The sequence below is a fragment of the Tachypleus tridentatus genome, chromosome 11, assembly GCF_004210375.1.
Source record: "Tachypleus tridentatus isolate NWPU-2018 chromosome 11, ASM421037v1, whole genome shotgun sequence".
In the NCBI taxonomy this organism is placed as follows: Eukaryota; Metazoa; Arthropoda; class Merostomata; order Xiphosura; family Limulidae; genus Tachypleus; species Tachypleus tridentatus.
The window spans coordinates 43946900-43959435 of NC_134835.1; the positions used below are offsets into that span (position 1 = coordinate 43946900).

General features: G+C 33.9%; 1 protein-coding gene across 1 annotated transcript; it reads right to left on the reverse strand.

Moving 5' to 3' along the window:
* Nucleotides 1-3421: 3421 nt before the first annotated feature.
* LOC143231355 (uncharacterized) lies at nucleotides 3422-9498 on the reverse strand. The gene is made up of 2 exons (XM_076465897.1): nucleotides 9418-9498; nucleotides 3422-3946 (listed from the first exon to the last, which is right to left on the reverse strand). The coding sequence occupies exons 1-2, from the start codon at nucleotides 9466-9468 to the stop codon at nucleotides 3422-3424; spliced, it is 576 nt and encodes a 191-aa protein (XP_076322012.1). The 5' UTR covers nucleotides 9469-9498.
* Nucleotides 9499-12536: the final 3038 nt, after the last annotated feature.

A 12536-nucleotide genomic window follows, 5' to 3' on the forward strand; every position in this document is an offset into this window, starting at 1 on the left:
ATACTTGCAGCCACATGACCGCAGATACTTGAGCGTTTTTAACAAGAATGTGACACAGAAATTAAACCTCACGCTGTTTCTCAAACATTGACAGCCTTTAAAATTTCCTATAACACGAATTTTAGGTGGAAACTCACATATCCAGAAATCTGCACTGAGCCTGCCATCCACAGGGGAAAGAGCAACAAACTTATAGTGTTAAAATCCCTCAGTTTACTGCTGAGCCACTGAGAGGCTCGGTCTGAATAAAGAAAAATTTACATACGTTGAAGGTGTATATGTAAATAAAGGTTTTTGAAGTATTGAGTTTAGAGATTCAGGGCCTCATATATTCAAATTATTTCTTTTTTTAACATTCATTATATTTAAGTTTCTTTATATTCTTTACTTTTGAAACTATCGCAATTTTCGTCCATCGTGTCGACGTTAGTACCTCCTATTTCTAAGTCTTCTACTGGCCATCTGTTTACGTTTTTTCTCATTTTATACGTGTTAGAATATTAATGTACATCAGAACGTTACAGGTAAAATGTATATACATTTTTAGAAGAATATTATCTCTGACGTTTTACACATCGACAAGTAAAATGTAGCATGAAAAATAACAATTTAAGGTGCCACAGAATATACAAATAACAATAATGATGATTATGGAACTATGCTTTGATCTTGTTGTTATTAAGACACCTTGTAGAGCAAGTTCCATATGCCAGTTCGTTGTTTGGTTTGGTAAAATGAGTCAGTTTTCATATATTTATTCTTTTGCAATAATACTTGTACTTTTAAAAATTCAAAATGTGTACAGAAGGCTTTCAAATTTCATTCCCTTGTTAAATGATGCTTCAAAATTAAACGACTTCATTTATGTTTTTTTTTTTTTTGCTTATCCAGAGATTTTACCCAAAAAATTAATGTAGTCTTGACCTGTCAATGATGTAAAATCTCAAGAAGGATTTAATTTAAAAGTACAATTTAAAAATAAAATATCCTTGAATGTTAGCATTCTTCTTTAATTACACCACTGCACATTACTCTTGGTTACCTGAACAATGTAAACAAATCAGAATGTGTTTCTTTGTAAAGTTACCACAGCTGATATCAAAGTAATTATGACAAGAAAAATGGTTGGTCTGACATAATTTCAGTGCATGGTATCCTTGAAATAACTTATAATGCCATTCATTTTTTCCAAAAGGGCGTTTAATTTTGTAAAGACAAAAGTATCATTCAAACTACACACTTAGTCATTTTTACTGATAAAATAAATTTTGAAAGATAACCACAACCATAACACACCGACAGAAAATGTTTTAAATTATATGCACACAAAAAATATCCTCCACTGAATGTTCATATTATTTACAAAACAGAATGGACATCTGCAGATTTAGACATCTAAACAATTACCTTCATAACTTAGGCTTCAAAAAAATACTACTAAACACAAATAGAACCTGTTATTTCTTTCCCATAACCAAAAGACTGAAATAACTTACTTTCATTAAATGTTTCTCAAACCAAGACATCTTTTGAAATTTTCTACTTCAAATAAAAAAATTGCAGAAAGAAGTATTATAATAATAATAATAATAATAATAATAATAAACACTAATAAGATGAAGAAAAAATATTCTCATATTGTGTCAATATTAACCAAGATCAACAAATATAAACATTAATTTGAGAAAATCAGTGTCAAAATACAAAGAACAAAGGCAACATCATGTCACAGGGTACAGCAAGGATAAGATCAAGTAATGTACACTTTTTTTTTCTGCATGTGATGACCATTCATGATAGGTTGGCTATCCTTGCTTCCTCGGCTGGTTTAGTAAGTCTTCATTGAAATTCGCCCTTTTCCACCTAAGTAATAAATAAACAAAAATGCCAAAAATGTATTTTTTTTTTTACAAAATACCTACATCGATGAAAATTATTACAAAGAATTGATATTTTAAATATCTAACACAGGAACAGTCCATGAAGACATGATAAATAAAAAACCTTGACAGTAAACAAATTGTTAATACTACATTACCTACAAGGAAAAATAAAAAAAGAGGAATATTGTATGTGATTCTACAGTACTTTAGATTAGTGGGAAACTTCTTACACATGAAAACAAAGAATAGGACTAAGACTGTGTTAAAAAGGCAAACTATTTTAAGAAAAGAAAAAGGACTGAGTTTACCATAGGCATTTAATGAAGCTTTGTGGAACAGGTATCCCTAATTAAATCATTTGTTTGTTAAAGATGAAAAATGTCAAATATCAATGCTAAATCAGATAAATTAAATTTATTAGTTTTAACATTTGTTAGTGCACGTTAAAATATCCACCTTACACCTGGGGCCATACGGACCCCTCGTATATTTAATGATCATAATGTTGAAGCTATGATTTAGATGTTGAAATGTTAGCCTACTGTAGAAACCTTCAACAAATCGCATACAAGCCGTTGTAAGCAAAATGAGGTGTTTTATAACAGATGAAAATCTACGGGCAGTAAAATAAACAGTAATAAAATAAATACTCCCGATGAAAGAAAGTCCACTTTCCAAAAGCGTCTGGATTATTGATTTTTCTATTCTTTTAAACGTTAGGTTTAAAAAAAAACACAATTAGTCTACCTAGTCTGCAATCGTAAACCTAAACCAAAGAATTTCCTTTGTGCTCACAACTAATTATCTAAACATAGTATATATGATACGTCTATAAAGTACCTGTTTAAAGTTTTAAACTTGTCATGCAGCTAAATATTTAACATACACGTACATTGGGCAGAAAATCATACTTACTTCAATGGTATAACAGTAGTAGGAATCTCGGTTGATGTGCTTCTTGTGTGTTTGATACCAGTAACGCTTCGCTCTTTAGCCATTTCATTAATTAAACCTTTCATAATATAATTAAGAGTTTCTTTCAGTACAATATCATGCATAAATTTCTTTCTTGAGCGAAAGGAAAATTGTGAATTGTTTTTAGTGTGCTCTTCTGTGCTTCTTGTATGATTGATACCAGTAACGCTTCGCTCTTTAGCCATTTCATTAATTAAACGTTTCATAATATAATTAAGAGTTTCTTTCAGTATAATATCATGCATAAATTTCTTTCTTGAGCGAAAGGAAAATTGTGAATTGTTTTAGTGTGCTCTTCTTTGTGCTCTTCTTTGTTGGAAATTTGTCTTTGTTCACGGGTATATCAATTTTCTTTAATTCAGAACTACTTCCGTACGAAGGCCGCTGGTCTAGTCTGTAATCGTGGTTATACTTTTCAGGATTATTACGATTAGATCCAACTAAATCACGATATTTTTTTGAAGCATTCATTATCCAATTGGCTAAATATTGATACATTTGTTTATTTTTATGCGTTACTGGAGGGATGCCATTCTGTTTATTGTACCCTTGATTTGCTCTTTTCAGTAGTTCGATTTTATCCCAAAAAAGTTTCTGGATTGTCCCATTATAACTGAAATTGTTTTAGTGTGCTCTTCTTTGTCGGCGTCTCCGTAATTAAACTTTTTGTAATGTTTATTATGAGTTTTGTTTAGAAATTTGTATATACTTTGATCTTTCATGGGTATATCAATTTTCTTTAATTCAGAACTACTTCCGTAGGATGGCCGCTGATCTAGTCTGTAATCGTGGTTATACTGTTCAGGATTATTACGATCAGATCCAACGAAATCAAGATATTTTTTTGAAGTATTCATTATCCAATTGCCTAAATATTGATACATTAGTTTATTTTTATGCGTTACTGCAGGGATGTCATTCTGCTTATTGTACCCTTGATTTGGTATTTTCGGTAGTTCGTTTTTATCAGTGGAAGAAGACTTGTCAGGATAAAGATTGTCATATATCTTCTGTCCTTCCACCACTGTGGCAACCAAAACCAGGCAAGCAAATCTAAGAATACGTTGCCAAAACATGGGTTTGTAATTCTGAAAATAAAGTGAACAAATAGATAAATATTAGTGATGATAATCACCTTTCTTTTCATAATAGTAATAAAAGATTTAATAAAAGGACAATGATGAGTGGAGTGTAATACGACAATAATATTCGAGTTTTGTTTCTTATAATATAACACGAACCTTTAAGACTTGAGTGTATAATGTAGCACGTTGTAGAAGCTGGTGGTCGCTAGCACAGTGTTTAATAGATCACTAAATACATTACACTAACGTAAAGTGGCCTGAGTGTGGCATTGTCGTTACCATAGCAGATTAGGGAATCGAGGATCTCGAGTTCGAGATATGATGCTGACAAACACGATCTGCGTTTTATGTTGTGGTGTGTTATAAAAGTATCAGCGAATAGTGCTATATATTTAAGGATAGCCACCCCAAGGATTCATATCCATTGGGACCATGAGATAAAGAAGCCAAAAACACGTTACTTCGTGCCACCCCATACGTGTAAGAGAAAACTAAATGTTTGTCAAAAGACTTGTTTAAACTAAGATTAAACCTAATGTAAAACATTAAAATGATATATATAACGGAGAGAAAATGAAACGTATCGATTATTTAAGAAAACACTGACAAGGTGTTGGAAGTGTTAAAACTTGTGTATAAATAAGGGAACAATTAATAATATATTACTCAAAGCTGTCCTCGTATGTTTGCTAACTAAAGTATTAGGTTTCGCGCGGATTATTAGGTTGATAACTATGTCGGCATTTAGTTTGTTTTTGAATTTCGCACAAAGCTACTCGAGGGCTATCTGTGCTAGCTGTCCCTAATTTAGTAGTGTAAGACTAGAGGGAAGGCAGCTAGTCATCACCACCCACCGCCAACTCTTGGGCTACTCTTTTACCAACGAAAAGTGGGATTGACCGTCACATTATAACGCCCCCACAGCTGGGAGGGCGAGTATGTTTGGCGCGACTCGGGCTCGAACCAGCGACCCTCAAATTACGAGGCGCACGCCTTAACGCGCTAGGCCATGCCGGGCCCCGTTGGCATTTAGTAAACAGATTTTAACATAAAAGGAAAAACTATACACTTTTGTTGCTCATTCATGGGATGTGATACGTTTATAAAGGTAACCTTCACTCTGACTTGTCCTACAATTTTAAACTTAAAAACAAAACAAATAATAAAAAACAAACCTCTTTAATTGATGGACTCTCTGTAGTAGCAAACAGCAAATATTTGATCAACTTCATAGCTCAAGTTTTAATTCGATACTTTCAGCCTATTTCTTAACAACAATATAAGGTTAATCATTATTTCTAGGCAACATGACGTATAGACTATTGTTGGAACGCATTGTTACTAAAACGCGCTAGCTCTCCAATATATATATTGTTATATTGGGAATCATTTTATTTTCTCTTTCCGTAGATTGTCTTATTCAAAACATTCGAAATCATGCACGTGCATGTCTGTCTGTCGATTTGCAAGTACAATAATACTGAACTTTTACAGTATTAAGGGTTTCTTTATTATTTAATTTCGCGCAAAGCTACACGAGAGCTATCTTCGCTAACCGTCCGTAATTTAGGACTGTAAAACAAGAGATAACTCTTGGGCTACTCTTTTACCAACGAATAGTATGACTAACCGTCACATTATAACGCCCCCCACTGCTGAAAGTGCGAGCATGTTTGGTGTGACAGAGATTCGAACCCGCGACCCTCGGATTACGAGTCGAGTGCCTTAACCACTCGGCTATTCCATATTTGTGTGTTTTTCTTAAAGCAAAGTCACATCGGGCTATCTGCTGAGTCCACCAATGGGAATCAAAATCCTGATTTTAGCGTTGTAAATCTTAGACTTACCCCTATACCGGAGGGGGACATTAGAGAAGGAAAACTTTGTCTATTGTTAAGAACAAAGTTTCATCATGATCCCTCTGTGCTCTGCCCACTGCCGATATTAGAACCCTAATTTCAGTTGGAAAGAATGGGTATATATAATTAGTATTAAATTTGATGTCCCCTAAGTGGCACAGAGGTATGTTGGACTTATGATAAAGCTAGAAACCGGATTTCGATGCACGTGATGGGCAGAGCACAGATAAACCATGGTTTAACAATGTTCTTAGCTTCAAACAAACGAAAAACAACATTTGACTGTTTCGACGTCGGTATATTGAGTAAAATAAATAAAGATATAAATCTATAAAGATCAGTATGGCCGTAATATTCATATGCGGCTGAGCTGTATACGTTAATTGTTCGTTTCTTATGTAAACCAAATCATTGATATATTCAATTTATAATGTTTGAAATTTTGTCAATTAATCATTTTGTTTGTTTGTGGTTTTATAGTAAAACCACAATGGACTGTTTGCGATGTCTACCTTGAGGAATCGCGGATAATGGCGTTGTGTGTGTGTGAGTGTTTTTTTTTTCAACAAAGCCACAAAGAAATCGAACTCCCGCACTACATTGAAGTGGTAGACATAATACAAGAATTAGTGTTATACTGTGTGAAGAATGAAAAGACAGAAACTTTCTGTTAATACTAAAATGATATATATAAGAGAAATAAAATGAAATGTATGAATTATTTAAGAAAACACTGTCAAGGCGTTGGAAGTGTTAAAACTTATGTAGAAGTACGGGAACAATTAATGATATATTACTCAAAGGTTTAACATGCACCACACTGAAGTGACAGAGATAATACGAGAATCGGGCACAAGTACTTTTCATTCAGTTTCGATAAATATATTGTAAATATGGTTTATAATAATACAGCCGTTTCTCTGATAGACTGATGGAGATTGATTTGGCGTTCTTTGGCTCAAAACAACTAGACTATCTGCATGACTGTAGAGGAAGTATTTACTAACATTGTAAACTTATACTGAAATGCTACGTGAGAAAAACATTTAGTAGCTGTAGACAGTAATCAGAGTAGAAAAAAAACACTTAACAGAAAGATTTTGTCTTCACACTTTGGGGCCAAAGCTCTCCATGTTTACAAGGGAAAGTATTAGGCTTCGCGCAGATTATTAGGTTGATAACAATGACGGTGTATACTGAACACATTTTAACATGAAAGTATAATCTATACACTTGCTCTTTCATGGAATGTGATACGTTTATAAAGGTTACCTTCACTCTGACTTGTCCATCAATTTTAAACTTAAAAAATGAAAACAAAGAATGAAAAACAAACCTCTTTAATTAACGTAATATCTGCAGTTGGAAACAGCAAAGATTTGTTAAACTTCATAGCTCAAGTTTTAATTCGATACTCTCAGCGTCTTTCTTAACAACAATATTAAGTTAATCATAATTGCTAGGCAACATGACGTACAGACTATTGTTGGAACGCATAATTACTAAAACGCGTGGCTATTCCATACATACATTGTTATATAGGGAATCGCGTTGTTTTCTCTTCTCGTAGATTGTCCTATTAAAATAATGCACAATCACGTTCGTTCGTGTCTGTCTGTCGATTTGCTAGTACGATAATACTTAAATCTTTATTAAATATAAACCAAACTCGTAAGTTATAGTTACAAAATACAGTAACTTTCTGTTTTCATAATGTCGCAATGTTTGGTATATTTTAGTCAAATATATCTTTACTCTCATTTAACAGTAGACTACTCTAAGTGGCAGTAAGCTACACTGTTTAAGTCACCTAATAAGTTTCTATGACATCAGTGCATGACCGATTTACAACGCTAAAATCAGGGATTTGATTCCCCTCGGTGGATTCGGCAGATAGCTCGATGTGGCTTTGGTAAAAGAAAAACACACACATATGATATAGCCAGGTGGTTAAAGCAATCGACTCGTAATCCGAGGGTCACGGGTTCGCATCCCCGTCGCGCCAAACATGCTCGCCCTTTCAGCCGTGGGGGCGTTCAATCACACTATTCGTTGATAAAAGAGTAGCCCAAGAGTTGGCGGTGGGTGGTGATGACTAGCTGCCTTCCCTCTAGTCTTACTCTGCTAAATTAGGGACGGCTAGCGCATATAGCCCTCGAGTTGCTTAACGCGAAATTCAAAAACAAACAAACAAACGTTTACGGGATTCTTTGGCGACAGTGAGAAAGTTACAGACGTGTTCTCTCGACGCTGAAAAGGAAAGATTGAATAGATAGACTTCCCCAACTAATACAGCTGAAAAAATATGTAACACATTACCAGTGCGATTGACTACAAAGACTACTAGTACAGCAGCGGCCACCTGAAGAAATCACTAAAGAAAGAACAAGGCATTCCACATAATAATATACAGCGAATAATCTCAAAGAAAACACAGGCACCCACTAATCTTATACATATAGACATAGACGACAGTTACAACATTCTAAAACTACTAAATAATGGAATAACGCTTTGGTATCAAAAATACCAAGTAGAACAACTAAGAACTCTGGCAATTGTAGTAACACAATGTTACAATTGCCAAAGATATGGACATGTTTCTGTAGCCTGCTTAGCAACACCGAGGTGCTGCGGCTGTGGCAGGGAACACCATATCTCCCAGTGCAAAAAAAGATAAAGAAACACCCAAATGTTGTAACTGTGGTCAAACCCACACAGCCAACTATAAAGGATGTGATAAATACAAACAAATAAAACAACGTATATATCAGATAAGAACACCATCATCAGAACAGAATCAACCAAATACAAACAGACAACCAAAAAGAGACATATCAACAGAATTTAATAAAACAACTAAAACCACATATGCAGAAATGTTAAAAGGAAAAGAACCCCACAAACAGCAAGAACAGAACATTATTACTCAGGAAAAGAATACCTTAACACAAACACAAAAGCCACAAGAAAACAGCACCACCTTCGAAGAAACGAATACTAACACACCAGATAAAACAAGCCTTTTCACAACCATAATCAAAAACATATTTTCAGAATTTGTAACAGAATACACAAAACCGAACCAAACAACCAACTGCTTCGAATTACTGATTAATATCTCCAAAAAACACATCACACCACACATACCCTACATAATATCAACACTTACTGGTTACATGCTCACAGCATAATGTTCACAGTAGTATATATCAACATCCAAGGTGCAATAGCTTCCAAGAAACATGAGATCGAAGACCTAATACAAGAAACTAACCCCCACATTATAATAGTAAGCGAAACTCTGATATACAATAACAATAGATTTAAAATACCAAATTATTCAACAATAAGGAAAGACAGAATAAATAAAAATAATGAAAACAGAGGCATTATGCTGCTCTACAAAATGGAGCTATCAGTAATAGAAATTAAACTGAGCAGTAACAACGAACATGTTACTGTCGATATCCTGCAAAGAAATAAAACAAAAGTAACTGTAGCAGGAATTTACTGCTCACCTAATAAACAAATAGAAATAGCATTACTCAGCAACATCTTTTCCCACAACCAAAACTCCATAGTTATGGGTGACTTAAATAGTAAAAATGTTACCTTTGGATGCCGGAGCTCAAACAACAATGGTAGAAGTCTATTACAATTCATAGATGATAACGATATAGTCTTATTAAATGATACCACCCCTACACATACAGCGTATGCCAGTGACTAACTCCAGTGACATACTAGACCTGTGCATGTGTACATATAATCTGAGCCAAAAAATAATAAAATTTCAAGTGGGAAAAGATGCTGACAGTGATCACCTTCCAATATATTGTGTCTTCGATCTCGCCCCCATAAAAAAATATAACACTTAGGAAAGAAAAATTTAATAACAGAAAAGCAAATTGGCAAAATTACAAACAGGAATTAGACAACCTATTACCTAATAAAGTTATAAAAGAAGTTAAAACCCATATTGAAATGGATAACTACTGTCAAACAATTACGGAGTGCCTTCAGAAAGCAGCCAAGTTAACAATACCAAAACAACACCATAAAACAACAAACAACACATGGAAACCCACCACAGAAATAATCAATCTAATCAAAAAACGAAGACAATTAAGAAAACAGTACATGATAACAAGAGACAGAGAAACCAAAACGCAAATAAACAACATTAGAAATCACATCAGAACACAAATAAAACAACAAAAACAAGATAAATGGGACAACTACTGCTCAAAACTAAATGATAAAACTGACCCGAAAAAATTCTGGTCACATCTTAAAAGACTCACCAATGAAAATACAGTCACAAAGAAATATCCTGCACTCGAACATAATAACACTATAGCACACACAAATAAAGAAATAGCCAAAGCTTTCAAAGATCAACTTCAAAATACTTTTAAAACTCATACTGATCCAGATATGGATACAAATTTCTACAATAAAGTCACTAATCACATATTAAACAATAAACATCAATTTGAACCAATTTTTCCAATAAGCATAACTGATACAAATAGAAGTTCCAACACAGATTATACAAGCACGTTACTAACAAATGAAATATCCCTTCAAGAACTACTCGAAGCAATAAAAACACAAAAAACAAAGCACCAGATGAAGATGAAATACAAGCTACCCTTCTAAAAAAGGCACTCCGAAATTGTTTGACCACCTAAATTCACTTTTTAACCTATCTCTATCCTCAGGATACATCCCAGTTTCTTGGAAGCTTGCAAATGTATTAATGTTCCATAAGGAAGGAAAGGCAGCAAATAAACCTAATAGCTACCGACCAATCAGCCTGACCAGCTGTGTAGGAAAAATTCTTGAAAGAATAATCAGTAATAGACTCTCCACATTCTTGGAGCTAACATCAAAATTACCAAAAGAACAAAATGGATTCAGGAAATTTAGACAAACGACAGACCACCTAATCAGATTAACCGAAACCATAATAGATAGCTTCAATAAAAAAGAATGTACTGTCGCTTGCTTCCTTGATATCGAGAAAGCATTAGACACTGTATGGCACGATGGTCTAAGGTTCCGAATGAATGAAATGGAACTACCGCGAGGAATTATTCGCTGGTTATCTAACTTTTTGGAAAACAGAAAGTGTAGAGTAAATGTTGAGGGAACATTTTCTGAATACTTTACTCCTGAAGCTGGTGTCCCTCAGGGAGGGGTAGTTAGCCCTATACTCTTTATCATGTATGTAAACAATATGCCACTGAAGGATCCGAATCATGGATTCTCCTCACAGTTCGCAGATGATGTGGCAGTCTGGAAAAGTGCCGCAACACCCACGATAGCAGCCACTAACATACAACCGCAACTAAATAGAATAAGTGAATACTGTCAAAAATATAGAATAAAAATAAACACAGCAAAAAACACAACTCGTAGTCTTTACGAAATTGACAAAACACAAAAAAAACAACAGCCAGAATTATATATGAATGGCACACTACTCCAGACTGCCCCATCGGTAAAAGTTTTAGGTCTGGCCTATGATTCAAAACTAATTTGGATCAATCATGTGAACGAAAGTAAAAATAAAGTCTGGCGAAGAACTAACTATGCTAGGAGTCTAACTGGTAAAAACAGTGGAGCATCTACATATAACATACTAAAAATCTATAAAACATATATTAGACCTGTAATAAATTATGCAGCTCCAGCATGGATGACTGTAAGCAATAAAATAATTAAAACCAAACTACAAACAATCCAAAACACACTCCTCACAACTGCATACAGAGTTCCAAGAACTATATCATCTCAGTTCATTTACAAATATTCGAACATACCAACCATACCAGATAGACTCCTACATAGTACAATAATGTACTTTAATAAGAATTGGATGATAAACGAAATACTATGCGAACTGGACAGGTACATCATACATGATGAAGCTAGTCCTAAATATCTCTCCCCAGTTAATTTATATTTTAAATATAAAAATAAATAAAAATATATATAAAATAATAAAAATATACATATATATATATTAAACAATTTTAAAATATGCCGCCAACAAACTTGACATTCTGCTGACAGAATAAAATAATCACTATATATGAGCCACAATACATGGAAATTGCCCTGAAAAGGTATCAAAATAATATTCAGTTCTGTAATTATAAATACCAATCCGACAAGAACATAAGATCACAGAGAACCTGACCCTCCACGGTATGAACTTTTCTTACCCAAACACCGACAGAGATTCGAACGTTTTTCTGCACTACTGGCGTACGTGGAGAGAGATGTACAAGTTTATAAATCACTTGCAGCAATACAGTGTGGTGTAAACACTGGAGCAAGTGAGATATAATTCATATCAATTCATAGATGGGAAAAGAAGAGAAAGTTTTGTTGGGATAAAGCTAAAGTGTGAAAGGAGGTAAGTATTATCATAAATACTTGTTTAGAATAAGAAAATGTAAACTTGCACTGAATCTATCAGGGAATTTTGCAAAAGGCTACTTAAACTTTATGATGAATTATGCTTCTCAGTCTTGTTCCTGCTAAATTAGAAAAGTGTACATCAAGTCCCATCTGTTTACCATGCTGTTCCTGAACACCTTTAATGTGAAATTTATGTCATGTATTACTATTTTACAATTGCAGGATCCTTTAAATATTCTGCAAGCTAATATATTGAAGAATCTGAAAACTTAATCAGATTTTAATTATATCACATTGAT